General features: G+C 45.1%; 1 protein-coding gene across 1 annotated transcript in view; it reads right to left on the reverse strand.

The window, feature by feature from the left end:
• Positions 1–17,626, reverse strand: part of PPP2R3A (protein phosphatase 2 regulatory subunit B''alpha) — a 50,840-nt gene that overhangs the window by 25,306 nt on the left and 7,908 nt on the right. The window contains 2 exon segments of the mRNA XM_030455941.1: positions 7,462–7,468; positions 10,508–12,968. Coding sequence (XP_030311801.1) covers positions 7,462–7,468; positions 10,508–12,508 — 2,008 coding nt within the window. The 5' untranslated portion in view covers positions 12,509–12,968.

Consider the following 17,626-nt stretch of genomic DNA (forward strand, 5'->3'; position numbering starts at 1 on the left):
GCCACTTGATTGTCTGTAATATGACTTAAGATTCACTTTGTTCTGAAGAGCAGGGAAACAGGGTTTATTAGGCTCTTCAATGGCATCGATGGCCACTGCACCTGCCAGGAATTAGTGGAAGAACTACCCAAAATTCACTCAAATTTAACAAAAAGGTCTCCAAAGGCAACGTGGGCAGCAAACCAAAATATTTGTTCTCCACAAAGAGATATTTGGACTCTTCACTTCAACAATACACCTAACAAGATAGATTGCTCAATAAAACAGGATTTTTTTTTTCTTGGAAGGCAAACAGGCATCCCCAGAGTACACCAAGGGCAAGAGCACTGTGCTATTTTCCTCCTCTTTTGCATGCAATCTGCAGCCCTGACCATGCACACCACACAACTCACCCAGCTCTGCCCTGACCGTCCATCTCCTCCAAAAGAGAAAACCTCATGTTCCTCCAGGTCCTGCCAGAAAATCAGCAGGCTTGGTATCAGCCACAAGTCAGGACCCCAGAATCTAAATTCCATTTCCTGACCCACAAGCCTAACCAGGAGAGGCAGAAGATCCAACCTCCTTCCCCAACAGGAGAAAGAGAGGGAATGCTGATCTTCAAAGGACAGAGCGGTTCAGACATGGTTTGCAGCTGACTGAAATCACTACCTCCCTGCTGCAGCCCAAGGCAAAGAAGGTGAGGGTATTGCTCACAGATGGGTTCTTTTCAGAACATTCTGAAAAGACTGGAAAATCCATTTTTTTAAAACTTGTTTTTTTTTCTTTCTCATAGAAGGAGTGAGCTTTTCCTACAACAACACAAGGACAACAAACAAGCAGATGCCATCCATGAGGGGGACAGCAAAGGAGTTAATGAACAACTGGTTGGGAAACAAATGAAGGAAGTGATATGAGGGGAAATACTGTTGGGAATTCCTTGGAAAATATTAACAGTTTCATATTGCAGAAAGTTAACCTTAAATGCTGTTGGCTTAGTGGAAACTTTTCTCCCCACGGGACATGCAATTTTGCAAGAAAGGGAAACATGATAATAGATCTTACAGCTTTGTTACTAATAGTTACCAAACTAATTTTTTTGTTGTTTTTTGTTTGTTGTTTTGTTTTGGTTTTTTGCTAAAGAGGAAGGCAAGATTAAAGCCATTTTAAAGACTCGCTCTCCAGTCTAGTGTAACTTGATAGTGTTTGTCCATTATATCACCTTTTGCCAGTTACACAATTTATTTATGGCCAGACTAAACAGTGACATCTGCTTTATAAATAACCCAGACAGAACTACAGCCTCATTGTAGCTACACCAACAAAGCCCCAGAGACCAAACTTCTGCCATCCAGGCCAGTCTCTCAGGAACTTGGAGTCCTAAGCAGCCAACTCCATGAAAGGAAGCAACACAACATCAAGTGCTCAAATACTTTCAACTCCTTCGTCCTGGCCCAAACTCCAGCAGGAGCCTAGATAATAAATTTCACAGTTTCTTGGGTGTTTTTTTTTTCCCCACAATAGGATTCTGTAATCCTCTTTTCCAGGGTGCAGTGATCAGGCTGGGTTTCTTGCAGTCCAGAGTGCTGACTTAACGCTGACTTCATGTCTCCTTGCAGTTTTTACAGATCCCTGTCTTCCTGAAGGCTGATGGTAACTGGACACAAGCCATCCTCAGAGATCATCAGTTCTCCAGAGCTCATTTCTGTCTTTCACCCAAACTTTCTCTTCCTTTCCTTCCCTGAAGCCCTTTCCCATTATTCTATCTTCCTGCTACCTCTTCTTTTACCCGTCTTGATGGGGAGTAGAAACAGCAACACTTCATTCCTGGAGAGAATCTTTTCTGCTATAAAACCAACTTGCCACCAGAAACAAAGTCCCATTGCAGCAAAACACAAATGAAAACAAACTCTAAGCAGCACAGAATCACAGAAGAACTTAGGTGGGAAGAGACACAGGGCTAACTCTGAGGCCAGGCAAGTTCTTCCTGGCATTATTCAGTTGAGTTTTGAAAACACAGACCCCACACACCTCCACTGGCAAATGAGCCTGGAGATTGTGAATGCCCTTCCTGCAACTGATCACGCTTCAGCCCATGCTCCAAATGCTTCCCTGGAAACACCATGATGGAAACAACCAAAATTAATTCAGCCAGAAGGAAAACAGTGGGCACAAAGCTCCTCACAGAACCTCCACCACAGTTCTCATCTGTCTTGATCTGCAGCTGACACCCAGCTCAGGGAGGGCTGGCATGGCAAAGAGCAGAACTTCAGGTGGGAGACACCTGGACAAACTGCTCAGCTACTTCCATGAGGAAAGGTGCCAAGCTCTCCACCTGCACACAGCAGCCCTAAGCACCCCAACAGCCCCTGCATGAAAAGGATGTGGGGGAGATGGTGTGTACCATGCTGAACAAAATTCCTGTGACCAGTCTGGGGCCTTCCCTGCAAAAGGGATGGGGAGAGACTGGGCAGAGATACAGAGAAAGCAAATCAGATAGCTGGGGCTGGGACCACGGGGCAGGAGACTGCAGGAAAGGCAAAGAGAAGCCAAGGAGAGGGCTAATCACAGTCTGCTGATACTTGGAGCACAGTGATGGAGGTGGTAGAGCCAACCTCTGTAGCAGGACATGGTGTGAAAGGGGCAGCAGCCATGAACTGCAGCTGGGGAGTGTCAGGCTGGACAGCTGGAGGATGAATTAAACTGAAGGTAGGAAGGCCTCACAGAGGTCACCAAAAGGGCACAGGAGGAACCCCTATCCTTGGTGAGTTTTCAAGACTTGGAGAAGACAGCTCTGATGTGAGCTGGTAGGACCAGCAGCCTCCCTGCTCTCCCTCCCTTCCTCCCAAGACTGCTATGGGAGGATCTCTTATCTCTCCATAAAAAGTACTGCAAAAGATGGGCACGTGAACTGAAATTTACAGCTCCTGTAAGACAAACAGGTTTTACAAAAACTCTTCTCCTCCCTTGCCTTTCTGGCCAAGATCTCTGTGTGCTATAGAGCACCTACCACTCATCTCTCTGCTCTCTCTCACTACCTCGGTACCTTTCCTCCTGCTTGCACTTTTTTTTACTCAGCCCAGTAACCTCTGCTCTCAGGTCAGCTCACACTACCTCACCCCAGCCACAAGCTACAGCCTCCAGGAGGCACCAAACACCTCTGCCCTCCCAAGTGTGAGCTTCCCAGCCCCCTCTGTGAACCAGTTTAACCCACTTGGAAAGGCAGAAAACAGAATGAGCTTTGTTGCTGGATGATGCTCTACTGTATTCTGGCGTTAACCCAGCTCACAAAGGCCTAGGGGACACAGTGAGGAAGCAGCAAGAGTGAACAAGCACTGGAAGAAAGAAGAGGCAATAAAACCACCACTGTTTCAGCTGCAACTCAGTTCCCTTGCCTTGGATCTGTAGCCCCAGAGCAGTTACTCTGGACACACGTAGCAGGGAAGCTCACTGCTCCCACTGCAGACCAGACAGAAGGCTCCTGCTTGTCAATTTTTCCAGTTTGTCTGCTAGATCTTGTCTCTCCAGGCAAACCATGCCCTGGATGGTGTTCTTAGGTGATCAGAGGAACAGGCGAGCTGTGCTGTGTGGTTCTTCTTGGTCTCTCCTAAACTGCTCGTGGTCCCCACCCAAGCTATTACTGCACATCATGACTTCATGCAACTCTCCTCTAGGGAGTGAAAAAAAAAACATGTTCCAGAGATTAACCTCATACTTACTTTAACCTGTCACCAGAAATCTGGAAACCAAAATGTGCTACAATACACTCTGGAGCAATTTTAATCGGTGTTTCTTAGGAAACAGCTGCACTGCCCAGAATTTCAACTTTTTAATTTCCACACTGAGTCACTGATTATTTAAGTATAGCTGGGGCTCAAGACAGGCTGATTTCAGCAGATTGTGACCCCCAGTAAATCTAAGGTGGCTACATGCCCACTTGGTGGCCCTACAGAAATTACTCCAGTCTTCTGCCAGCTGTCCCAGAAAGCAAGTACAGCATCTGGGATGTACCAAGAAAAACAGCTGTGGTGTAATTCCCATTGCTTTGGCTGCATCTCCATGATCTTAAGGGTCTTTTCCAACCTCAAATGATTCTCTGATTCTGTTACCTCCTCCAGCGACAGCTCAGAGAGAAGAGGAACCAGCAAAGAAACCACCTTGTGATGGTAGAATCCCAAATGCCCAGGCCAGGTAGGCTGTTCTGTGCACAAATTTGTACAGCAGAGAGCACAAGCCAAACACAGCAGAACATTCTGGCTGTTTCCCATGTAACAAGGAACATTCAGAGAAAACAGATACACAAGTAGAGGTTTTCTTACAAAACCACAGGAAAGATTTAATAGTTTTACACTACCTCTCACTATTCAATCACTGCCCTTGCTGTTCATTTTTTCCCCTTGTTTACAAAGACCCTGCAATCGAAGCCTGGAAGGTTTATTTTTAACCTGCTGGTATCTAGCTGCAAATAACTTTCTGCAAATAGGCACGACCAGAGGGGACACAGTTTGATTCTCTGATCCAATTAAAAAAAAAAAAAACAACAAAGCAATAGAAATTTAAAAAAAAAAAAAAAAAAAAGGAACAAGAAACTCCAAGCATTCAAACCTGGGCCTGCTGGAATGACTTCAGCCTCCTCTTGAATCGAGATGGAAGAACAAAATCACAGCCCTTGGCAAGGAAAGCTAGCTCCCCTCCCAGGTCTGGGTCCCTCCGCAGAGAACTCTCCTTGATCATCATCCTCCTCAGCTCCTAAGCAGATATTGCACTTCCCAGGAGGGGCAGAGGGGCTCTGGAGGAGACCACGTCAAGACCAGGACGTTGCTTTCTTGGTTTTGATTTTTTTTTGTTTTTTTTACAGGCAAAAATTGGTAAATGGCTTCAACATACTACGTCTTCTCTCTCTTCACAAGGCAAACATCTGGAGATTTTACCTTACTCCTGAAGCCAGAATTCCCTTTTTTTAAACTGATATTCAAAGTATCTTTCAGTACCACCAGGATCCTCTGCCTTCTTGTAATACTTTAATTGAGAAACATGATCTACAACAGAATCTATTTCCCTGCTGGCTACATGACATACAATCTGTCCTTGGCCTGTAATAGGCCAGGGGGAACATGGGAAAGGAAGCACCCACCACCCAAGAGAGCTAAAATTAGAGGCACTGCAGAAGTGGCTAAATATACCCATCTTCCCCAAGAGTTCTTCAGTGCTGAAAGCTGAGGTTCAGACTTGAATCAGACTCGGGTAGGGTTAAACCACCATGCTCTGAGCCAAGGCCTGTGCACACATGGTGCCAGTGGTTTGAGGGCTCTGCTTCTGAGGTGAGGAAGCAGAAGATCAGCACGAGTTCCCACTCAAAACTGAACGCTGTAATTTGCAAAAAGACATCAATTTTGCCTCGTTGCTTGGAAAAAGCAGAGTCTAGTTCCTTTGAATGCCAAGCAAGCACTTAATGATAAGCTCAGACATTCTGAAGTTCTTAAGAAAACTGTTTCACAAGTACACCAAAACACATCATTATTTTTATTCACTTTCCCCCTAATTCTCCAAAGGCAAAGTCATTCTCACTGGACAATAGTCTGCTCTCTCTCTGCAGAACCTTGAGCAAGTAGACTTCAAACTCCTGGCTCAGACTTGGTCTAGGCTTGTGCAAATTGTTCTCCCTACCTACTTTGCCAGTTTACTGTAAGCTTTGTAGCACAGAACACCACCTGATTTCTAACTAGGGGGGCTTGCTTTTACCCAGAAAGCATTTTATTTGAAATGAAAAGGTCTCACTGAGCTTCACCAAAGAGCTTTTATTGGACCACATGCATCTCTAATATCTTTCTCTCCAGTGTTACTTCATATACACAACCACTTAATGTAACTGGATGAAAGCCAAAACCCATCCAAAACTAATCCTTTGTTTTTTTAATGTCCTCATAAACATGCCTCAAAAACCCCAAGATAATTTTCTCTCCTGCTGCTTCTCAATCATGTGGCCACAGTCCCACTGCCTGGCCTGTGGAATCCAGTTCTTTAAATGATGTATGCATGAAGAGACATACTGATCTAGTCATCAGGAGCTCTTTCTTAAAAAAGAACACACATTTTCCAGTCACAAATTAATCAGTTGCAAAAGACCTCAGACTTGAGGGTTTTTGCACTGATACCCTAGAAAACCACAAGTAGCCTGGAGACGAGGCTTGCTGGGCCTGTATTCCAATTCTTTACAATATAGCAGGTTCCAGTAGTGAGGTTTCCTATCCTCAAAACACACAAGGTGGGTATAAATGAACACATAAATGTAACGTACAGGACTATGAGAAACTGTTATCAAATGTCTGAGTCAGCTGGACAAAATCCACAGCAGAAAAATCTGGCATCAACTGAACCAACAGCAGCCAAATTGGGGAAACCTCTTACTCTCTGCTTTAAGGGATCCAAGCTTAAAGCTCAAAGGTGAGAGACATCACACCTAGAGAGGCATCAAATTGCACTCATCAGGCATCAGAACACAAAGAATCCCACCTGCACCTAAAGCTGGAGGCTTAGAACTAAAGGACTGGGATGGTTTAATCCTCATGGGACACAGCTGCACACCAAAGCCTTTGAGTATTATACCACAGATCAATTATTTCATGGCAAAGTTGAAGCCACTATGATGTTACAGAAGACACTTTTTCCAGTGAGTCCCCCTACGCAAGACCCATCATAAGCATATTGCTAAATTTGCAAGACAAAGAAGCACACAATTATGAAGCAGCATTTTGATGGGACAGAATTACAAAGTTGCCAGGACAATAACCTCAACTTTATAGAAGCACAAAACAGTCTTAATTCCACTCAGAGCCACTTTGGGCCATCTGCTTAGGCATGAAGCACTGACCTGGTGACAAACAAAAGCAAGGTGCATGTTCTAGAGCACAGGGATTTAGGAACACTTCTGAAAGCCCCAGCAATTCCCATGCCAGTCATTCAGGTGAGGCAGGATGAGATTGATGCTACCTAGGATGCCCAGAGGAAAAACAGGAGAGCAGGGAATGGCCTCTGCCTACTTGGCCCAGGGCTCTACCCTCCAAGATACATCATGGCTCAGCAAGGTGGGCTGGAACCATTTCTCAGCTCTGCAAACTGTAAACCCTCTGCTCCCAAACCCACAGTGCCCACTGTCTGACCTCACTGTGAGCAATTTCACCAACTAATCTGGAAGGAAACAGACCTTAACAAAATGTATGCCTTGTATGGAAGTGTCACAGAATAAAGAAAGATTCAGAGCCATGCAATAAGAAGAGGCACGGAGAGAGAAATGGGATCAGGATTGCTCTTACTGGCTACTACACCATTAGGAATCTGAGATACCCAACAGAGGAAGGCCAGTTCCAGTTTCCCCCATTTCCCTCACATCTGCCACCCACCCAGGCCGCACTCTTTATTGCCCTCCTATCTATAGACAAAAAATAGATATCAGGTTTTTTCCTAACCTCTGACTGACAACTGAACCCTTTGCCTTTATTTATTTCAAAACAAATATATCTTTTAAAAAGTCAGCTTAAGACAGGTACCCAGAACAGGAAATTTTAGAACAAGTAGTTGGAGATTTCTAGATAAGTGATGGAAAACTGGATCTCAGAATGAGAAGCATTGGACAGTTTAAAGTTCGGGTTGTTCAGTCGGTTCAGGAGAAGGCTCAAAGGAGACCTTATTGTACCCTCCCAATATCTGAAGGGGGGCTACAAGAAAGCTGGGGAGGGACTTTTTAGGATGTCAGGTGGTGACAGGCCATGGGAGGATGGATTCAAACTAGAGGAGGGGAGATTTAGATGATTCAGACTAGAGGAGGGGAGATTTAGATTGGAATTTAGGAAGAAGTTCTTCACCATGAGGGTGGTGAGACACTGGCACAGGTTGCCCAGAGAGGTGGTGGAAGCCCCATCCCTGGAAGTTTTTAAGGCCAGGCTAGACAGGGCTCTGAGCAACCTGATCTGGTGGGAGGTGTCCCTGCCCATGGCAGTGGGGTTGGAACTGGATGATCGTTAAGGTTCCTTCCAACCCGGAAAATTCCGTGGTTCTAAAAGTATGCAGTGCTGCCTGGCCTGCCTGAAAACAAGCAAGATGTGCTCATTATGCGAGCTGTAAAATTGCTGGGCTTCTTTAGTATTCATTTCCTAGCTTCTAAACATTGTGGTTTTGACAATGAAGAGGCAAGCAATTCTATTGTTCTCTGTGGTGAACAGTAATTAATTTCATGATAAAGGGAAAGTGTGCTGCCGATACAAGTCAGCAAAGATTTCACCACAGAGAGACCAACTTAGTCAGCAAACAGTTCAGTCTGAAGTGGCTCTCTCCCTTTCCTTTTCCATTGCTTAGGGCTTGAGGGACTTTCAAACTGTCACAGCCTTCATCAGTGAAAGCTGCACTTTCTTTTTTCATCAGTAATGGATCTCTGGGGCTTTTGTGTGTGCACACAACTATTTGATAAGAGTTTTATGAGGCCTCAGAAAAGAGAACAAATACTCTACCTGTAATTTCTTGAGGCACACATGCAATACCAAATGAGACCCCACACAGAGCTCCAGAACATCCAGAGCTATCCAGAAACAAGGATGTATTCCCAACTGCTACACCTAGAGAGGCTCTTCAGACCATAGGCAAGTGTGTGGCCACATCCTACACTGTAAGTCATAGGATTAGTGTCAGGGGTTGGAAGGGACCTCTGGAGGTCACCCAGTCCAACCCCCCTACCAGAGAAGGGTCACCCAGGGCAGGCCACACAGGAACACATCCAGGGGGGTTTGGAAAGTCTCCAAAGAAGGAGACTCCACAACCTCTCTGGGCAGCCTGGGCCAGGGCTCCCTCACAAGTTCTTCCTCATGTTGAGGTGGAAATTCCTATGCTTCAGCTTCAACCCATTATTCCTATTCCGGGGCACCACTGAAAAGAACTTGGCTTCATCCTCTTGACACCCACCCCTTAGGTACTGATGGACAACTCGTAAGATCCCCTCTCAGCAAACCTCAGAGTGAGTGTAGAACCAGCAGTTCAGGTGACTTTTGCCCTCCCTGCTAGAGGGTAACTCCTTCAGGAGGGCACCCACACTGTGCTGTGCTCAGCCTCAGCCCTCTCCAGCACCTCTGTGTCCCCAAGTCAGCTCTTCTCTCGTGATCTTTGGCTCCAGGCATCTCCACAAAGCATGGGGCCTGCTGCTGCACTGCAGAGAAGAGCTCTTGTGGCATGGGTGCATGTCACAAGTCCATAGAAAGCAGGCTGAGAGCAAGCTAACACACAGGCTAGGTGGGGATTAGGGAAACAGAAGCTGGTAAGGAACCAGACTGATAAGCTATTTGACAGTGTAAATGCATCCTGTTTTCAAGTATTATAGAAAAAATGCCATAAAGTCAGTGTCCCACTTTATCAAACACTTATTGTTGTTGAACATTTACAGGTTATAAAATTCTGTAAATTAATACACAAGGCAAGAGTAGGTATTAAAAGAATGCTCAACTGCTGAATTCTAAACTCTTTGAGGAAGAAGACTCCTTCCCTTGCCTTATCAGCCAAGGTTATGTTCTCCATTTTCTGTAAGCAAAGTTGTCCAGAGAAACACCAGAAGCACTTGGAGAGCTTGGTCTAAAAGGATCATTGTCATTTAGGGTCAGACACAGCCCACCCATGCCCTTCCAGAACTCCACCCAACACCTGTATTTTCAGGAACTTGAATGGTTTTAAAGATTATTTATGCCCCAGCTGGAAGGAGTTGTGAAAGTTCACTTAAAACCTGAGGTCTTTAAGTGCCTATGTAGAAGACGGATTTTGGAAAGCAAAGCCCTCTCTGTACTTTTTGTGCACTTGGAAGTTGGGCACTGAGTTGGCTTGAAAATTTTGCACATGGTATCAAATGAAAAGCACTGAGGATTGAACAGAGGGAAGCCTTGGCTTCCCTCTACAGCAGGCTCCCATCAAGACTTATTTTCCTGGGAAAACCTACTCCACATTTGAGAGGTAGAAGCTGACAGACTCCACAATGACTTCATGCACTGGGGACAGTGAAAAGAAAATTAAATCTTCCTTGATTCTGATCTTTGTGCCATGGAGGTTCTCTCTAAGGAACTACTGATGAGGAGGACAATGAAGGCTGCTGAAGCCTGCTCAAAGATGGGAAAGGGAGAGGCAGAACATTAAGTCCTCATTGAATTAGTGAGAGGAAGCCCAATACTTGCTCCCAGGAATCAAGGAGTTAGCTGAAAAATCACTTCTACCCTCTGTGAGATAGGACCCATTTACACCACAGGCAAACAGCCCACAGGAGCACCAGCAGGAAAGGAATAAGCTCCAAGGTGAAACTGCACATCAGGACATGTTCTGTTTGCTAAGGGGTTTTAATTTCCTTGTTTGTTTGTATTTCAATACTACATTTCTTCCAGGCTGAGCACCTTATTCCACACTGCAGCACCCAAAGCAATCACTTAACAGATGTAATTACTTTTTTCCCCACACTTTCCCATGTTCATTTTACTCGTACTCCCATCAAAAGCTTCGGTTCTCTTACCTTTATCACCTCTGGGGCCTGCTGAATTGAAGCTGGAACAGAGTCTCTGGAAGCAGCCCCAGCATAGCTTTTTTGCCCTGCAAGGAGGGACTGTGAAGGAGTTGTTAAAGTTTCCTGAAGAATCTGCATCACTTCCCTCTCCTTGGACAAACTTCCCTTGCCAGTCTGGAACTCCACCAGTTCCTGGGCAAAGTCCTCGATGCTTTCCAGGATCCGAAGTAAAAGGGCTTTGTCCTCCTCTTCCATTTTATGACCGTTTGTTTCCATGATTTTTGACAAAGGGGAAGTGGGATCAATGGGTTTACTTTTGGGTTCAAGAGGTAGTGCCTGCCTACCCTGCCAGCCCAGCACCTGCAAACGGGCAGGCTGGCTCTCCCTGCCAGAGGGTTCCCTCAAAGTGCTCTCCATTTTCTGTGAGAAGCACTCCAAGTCCAGCAGCAGTTTGTCTATTTCATCCTTATCTACCTTACTGCTCGAGTGTCCTCGTTGGGAGACATCAGCTGGGGAACCATGAAGTGCAGAACCTGCAACTGGTTTTGCAGGAGCAATTTTCTCTGAAGCTTGGGAGAGCTCAGCATCTCCCACCCTGGCATGTTCTGCTTTGGCATCAGCAGTGAGATCTGAACCACCAGCTCGCTGGTAGCCGTGCTCTAAATTCTCCCAGTCCCCTTTCTGCTCTGCCTTCTTTGTTTTGCCCAATGTTCTTTCTCCATCAGACTCCTCCTCGATGTACAGAGCCTCAGTGGCAGGGGTGCAGTCAGAAGGGCTTGTGGCTGGGAGCTGAGGTAGAGCACAAGCATCTTGCACAGCTCTCCCACTGTCCTCCTGGGGGATGCTTTTCAGGGAGTTTGAGGTAAAGCTCACAGGACTGGTCTGAATGGACTGAGAGGTGCTTGCCACCTCATGCTGATCACCTGGTAGGGCCAAAGGAACTGTGCTTGAGGATGGCAGCTGAATAATATCTTCATACCTAGGGGGCTGCTCATCTCCAAATACAGGGGGAAAGGGAGTTTGCTGCAAGCCATGGAAACAGTTCACAAGTTCTGCCCAGTCACTGGCTTCCTTGTGGCCTGGTGGCTTGAGCTCAAAGGGTAGCTTTTTCAGGTATGAAGAAAACCTTGACATCAGATTCATATATATCATTTCTGAGTTAGCCAGGGGATCGTTGCTGTTCCCTCCACTCACACCATCTGCAGACTTCTTTTTGATGCAATGTTTTATTATGTCTGTGCACTTTTTCAGGTCCTCTGAGCACTTGAGCAAGATGTCTAAGCACACCTTAATATCTCCACTAGAAGAACCATCTAGTTTGTGTTTTTCCAAGATGTGGGTAATGAAGTTTTCTTCAGAGAAGGAATGAGGGGAGAAGGGAACCACAGGATTCATGGTGACTTCTGGAGCATCACTGCCCTCCTGCCATTTCTCCACAGGTGAGGGGCTCTGCAAAAAACCACAGGGAGGGCAGTTCTCATCATTGTTCAAGTGTCCATAAATCAAGTCAAAATCAAATGAGCGTCTGCTAAATGATTCTGACCGAACTTTTCTTCCCTTTCTGTAAGCCACATGACTGGAAGAGTTTTTGAGCTTTTCAAAGGAGAATTCCTTTATTTTACCACTGGCAAGGTTTATTGCCTCACCAGTAATGTCTTTTAAACTGTTGGAGGCTTGCACCAAAGAGCCCTTTTTGATCCTTGGATTATTTGGGAGGATGTGGTGATAGTCTTCGTTTCCAGGCAAGGCAAGTCCATTTTCAGGAAGAGGAATTTTCTGCTCTGGGTTGGCATCTTGGACACTGAGCTCTGCACAGACACTGTGGTGGGCAACTATGCAGGTAACTCCTTGCTTAAACACTTGGCATGTCCCTGTGCAGTAATGCACAGTGTGCTGAAAGTGCTGGTCTACCACCACACTGCTGTAGCAGTTCACAGAAGTGACCATAAGCCTGTAAGTTGCTGCCATAGCACGGATCACACTTGGAAGTGAGGCTTCAAAATTCACCATGAACTCCACAGGAAGAACTTCACCCACTTCCACTTTTCACAGCCACACCAGAGTTCATAAAAACATCAAAAACATTCCAACAGCATCTGAAAACATTCAAACTACATGAGAAACTACTGCCTCGGGAACCCTGTAGTGGTATCAGCACTACAGTTCCAACAATCAGTGCAACTTGCATCTAGTTTAACCTAAGGCAACTTGATTCTTGTGCTCCATGAGGAAAGCTTTGCTGATCTGAGATGCAGGAGAAGTAGCTCCATTTCCAAAGGTCCAGGTAGCTTCTCCAGCAGAGGTCATGAAATTCAACCAACTCTTGGCAGAAGTAACACAACAATGATATTTGTTCAATCCTTCTCTCTTTTTGGGTGGATGAGTCAAACAGAGAGAATCAAATAGCAGGTACAGCCAAAAAATTCACAGTGTGCTTGTGAGATTCCCCTCTCTGGGTTAAGATTGATCCCTGCAACAACAAAAAACAAACAAACAAACAAAAAGGTGAGAGTTATTATAACTTCTGTGTAATACACAGCCTTGTCTACCACCAAACATATGGCATCAGACTGTAACAGACTGTAACCACCAACATGCAGGCTGCTACTGAGTAAGAGTAGGCTGATATTTTTCCTTCCCTCTGGTCTACCATATAAGAACACTGCTGGGGAGCTAGCCTATATTTATACACACGCAGCCTGTGTGCTGCCATTTTAACAGCTCTATTTTAACCACTCATTAATTATTTTTTTCAGACTTGGTTTTTCTTCCTCCCCAGACAGAACAAAACATTACCTTTCATTCTATCGGAGCAAAATATTTTGATTGTGTTGTGAACTTCTGGCTTTCATTTTCCAAGACACTAAAGACAAGGCAAAGAGCAAGTGGAGAAAAGCACTTTCAGGATTTCCAAGCTCTCTGGATTATAAAGAGCTGTAAACAGCCTGGAGCAAAGTACATGAATGCCTCTAAGAATGTATGGCCTTTACAAAAGGCCACATTGGCTTCCACTAGCCTTCACCAAGGTCTCTGGAACCATGGCAAAATATTTTATGGAGGGATAACTGCTTTTCATTCTCTTACAACCTCTAAATAGCAGCGTATTTTATTTAATAAGTCTGATGCTGTAGACATCAAGAGCAAAGTGTAACATTTGTATAAAAGGTTAAGACTGTGAAAACCAGGAATTGAGAGTTTTACACTTGGCATAGCCACTGCCAGCTGCATTTCCCATCACTGTGGTTAAAACTGCACCTGAAAAAACCAAAGGCTGCTTAACTCTGCTATAGAAAGATAGGAATCCCAGATTTAAGGGTCTTAGATTTTAGTCATGGCTTCACCTTTCTTCTTCAATAATCTAATTAAAATACCCAAATGAAACTCCAAGCACCCCCTATTCCCAAACAGAAACCTGTTTCATAAAACATGATTAAATCACAGCTAAGTCACACTGCAGCATGGGTTTCTTTTGTTTTAGAAGGTAAATACCCAGCACCAAAGGCCAGTCCTGCATCTGCTGCAAGGACTGCCCACCACGCACAGCACATCCCACCTGCCTTACCACAGCAGCCCGCACAAAGTACCTCAGAGCCTGATGCTGTTGCCAATAAGGACTCGGGGACAGCACGAGGCAGTTGAACATGGACATTGTGCATATTTTAAAGCCTTCATTTGAAACTCGGAAGCACTGATTTAAGAGCACTTGATGAAATTTGCAGCGTGCGACGTCTGCTCGCCACAGTACAGCCGAGTTGCACGCTGCAAAGCAACCTTCCTGCTTCCTTCTCTGGAGGACACAACGTGTTGAAATGACTGCACTCCAGATGCAGAACTGACTGCTCCAACTCCCCTGTTGCTACCTGTAACAGGCTGTCACCTGCCCATCAAACCCCGCAGGCCAAGTTGCAGGTTGTGCCAGGGCCGGCTTCTGCGCAGTGCCCTCCCGTGCCCCTCCTGCGCTGCTCCCGCTGGCGCTGCCCCAAAGCCCCAGAGGCACGGGAGGGACTTCCAGAGGGATGAGCAGAGGTATGAGGTGTGCCCCAGCCACAGCACTGAGTCAGGGTGTAAACAGAACCGTTTTTAAACCCTGGGGTGCTTCAAGCATCAGGCATAAACCTTGGTAATAGGACTCTACACCCTCTAGTCACTGACTCTCAGGTGTGCTAAATGCTCTGCTGAAGCAGAGCAACAATTAAGAAAATAAAGGACTTTTGGCTACCAAACAACTTCATCTTACAGGATTTAATGGGCTTTGTTCAGACAGGAGACCCCATCCTTCTGTGCCCCCAAAAAATCCCTAGAGCCGCTGCAGGTACCTTGTGTCTAACACATCCATGCCACTTTTCCTTTCCTGAGCCTCCACCAACTCCCTAGCATTTCCTGAAATAAAAGGTAAGAGTTACAGAAAGTAGAGGTCCTCATGACAACAGATTTTATGAAGAACTAATATTGCTCCTGAAAAATCATGGGACTCCTTCTCAGAGCTCCTTCCTCCCACTGTCACATCCAGCAAGGAGAGGCTGGTCTTTTAACCAGCAAATAGTCCGCATTCACACATCATTTGGGAAATAATTATATCTCTATTAAATTATAACTTAATTAGAGAAATAATGTCTTAGACTCACTGTCTCCTCCGTGACTCCATGGGTCCTTCCTTTCCTCCCTACACATGTACCCTCTCCACTGGTGCTGTCAGTTTCTCCAGTACCTTAAGGCATTTTCAGACAGCAAAACTTTGTGTCTGTAAATCATCCCACAAGAACTTCTTCCATGGACAGGTCTCCCAGATTCCCAACTCAAACAGAGTTGTTTTACTTCAAGCTTATATTTCCACCTATGCTCAATAACAATACACTTCCACCTCCATGTCAGATTTCCCAAATTATTTGAGGTGCTTTTGCCCTAAACCATTCCTCAGGCATGGTTAGAGTCAGCCCCCTCTGCTTGAGCACAAGAAAGCCCCCACCCAGCCAGGTTTGCTGCCTTCTCTACCCTCTTTCCAATCTGTTTCTCTGGTATTACACAACATAATCCAGGCACAAACTTGTCAAGGCTAACACAAGGTCACTGCCTCCTGCTTCTGCTGTGGGCAGCTTTTACTGCTGTGCCAGGGAAGGAACTCAAAGAATCCATATCAAAACCTGATAGCCTCTTTCCAGCCAGGTTAATGAATGGCTTCTCAGGGATTATTTATTACTTGCTTTATTATCACTGCAAAAACATGCTTGGGTTCTTTAAGGTGCTGGAATACTTGGCTTCACCAAAAGACCATTTAAAAAAAAAAAAAAAAATGGAAAGAAAATTGTCCAAGCAGCACAGATGGGTGTAGATGGAGAGCAGAAAGTGTTTCTCATTTCTGCACTGGCTTGACCAAGGTGGCACATGCTCAGCTTACATTTCCCAGTGATCTATCAAACATGATACAGCATGCTAACCTAGTCAGGACAAAGCCCAGGAGAAGAGTATTCCTCCTGAGATCTGGGAACCTTAGTATCAAACTTAGTTTGAATGGGCTTTTGTGGTGACTTTTGGTTGGTGGCTAAAACCTCCTGTTTATGAATACCAACAATGGAAAGACTGAATGTGTTAAGAAGCCTTTGTGCTTCCATCTTCCCAGCCTGCCATTTCCATCCAGTTGTGACTCCAGAACAGTCCCCAGTTCAAGGACACTGCAGAAAGATTCTGTAATGAGGACTGCTGCCATGGAACCAACTCCAAGCCTGAGGATACAGGATTAGCTTCACAATCTAAACTGTGAATGAATAGGGTTTCTTGTGTGACTGCAGAATAATGCTTTATGTCTTCCTCTCCCTGCAAGATGGCATGAATCACTTCCCAAAGGAAAAAATTATTGTAGATACTAATGATATAAAAGGTTATTCTACAAGGCACACAAGAAAATCTATTCATGCAAAGATTATGCTGGAGTTCAATAGCTGAACAATGCCAATCTGTTTGGATGGGGAGTGTCAGCCAGCACTTGAATGACTTGCAAACCCAAGTCTAGAAAGCTACAGGACAGGCCTCTACTGCCTCCAAAAGTATCAAATTCTTCTTGTACTCCTATCTCCAGCACATTATTAGCAATCAGAATTTAGAAGCCACCATAACATGCAGGATGGAGTCAACCAGTCCTTTCTGCACCAACACACAGCATGGGTGTCATTCTGTAACAGTGCTTATTTCAAATGGAAGAGACGGTAGGACAGGATCTCCAGCTTGGAATTGCTGGAAAAGACAGACAGAGCAACCCTTCTGCCATTTGGACAGTCAACATAGTTTCAGAAGTGCCATCCTAGTCATGCAATCAGGTGTCAGGTCTTAACCTCCTTGGAGGAGCTTACAATGCCACCAAAGCAGGGTATAACTGCATCCTCTTATTTAGAAATGGTTTTTGTTTACAGTTGAGTGAACGAAGCAGATGTGGGAGGAAATTACATTTATTATAGAAGACACAAGCAGGCATAGCAACACTTCCCTGAAAAATACAACTTTCAACCAATCTTTGTTACTTTGTCAAAAGAGGGGGAAAAACAACAACAAAAAAACACCCCCACCAAGAGTATGAATTTTCTGCTCTACAACTTCTAAATCTTAAAACCCAATACAGAATGGTACTGGACCCTAAGATGCATCCTGACTTTTCTTAGTACCTGGTTCAAGCCAGAACATGGCAGATTTGAAGAGTCTGAGGAACCCCACTAACACAGACTCTGAGGACAGAGATGGGAATGGACCAAGAGAACTGTTCTGCAGCACTGAGCCATGCTCCTCCATCTCCAAAGGCTCTCTGATCACACAGGTGAGTGGTCCAGTGACCACTGCCAGAATTAAAGGGGTTCATGGGACCACTGCCTGTGTCATACAGTGTTCTATACAGTCACCAAAACATCTTTTAAAATCTAGTGTTGAAAACATCAGATGCTCCATCTAGGGTAGAACTGCATCAGCAGTAGGTGTGGAAAATTTGTTACAAATCCACTGCTTAATCCAGCAGAAATTTCACAATGAGCTGTTTACATACACTGAATCCCCAAGGAAGCAAGTTCCAATGTGTGGTCATTGGAACCATTTAGCTTCCAAAATAGTTTCTTCAACAGAAGACTAAGAAGGTAACTTTCCCTTTTA

Source organism: Calypte anna, chromosome 9, assembly GCF_003957555.1.
Source record: "Calypte anna isolate BGI_N300 chromosome 9, bCalAnn1_v1.p, whole genome shotgun sequence".
Lineage (NCBI taxonomy): Eukaryota > Metazoa > Chordata > Aves > Apodiformes > Trochilidae > Calypte > Calypte anna.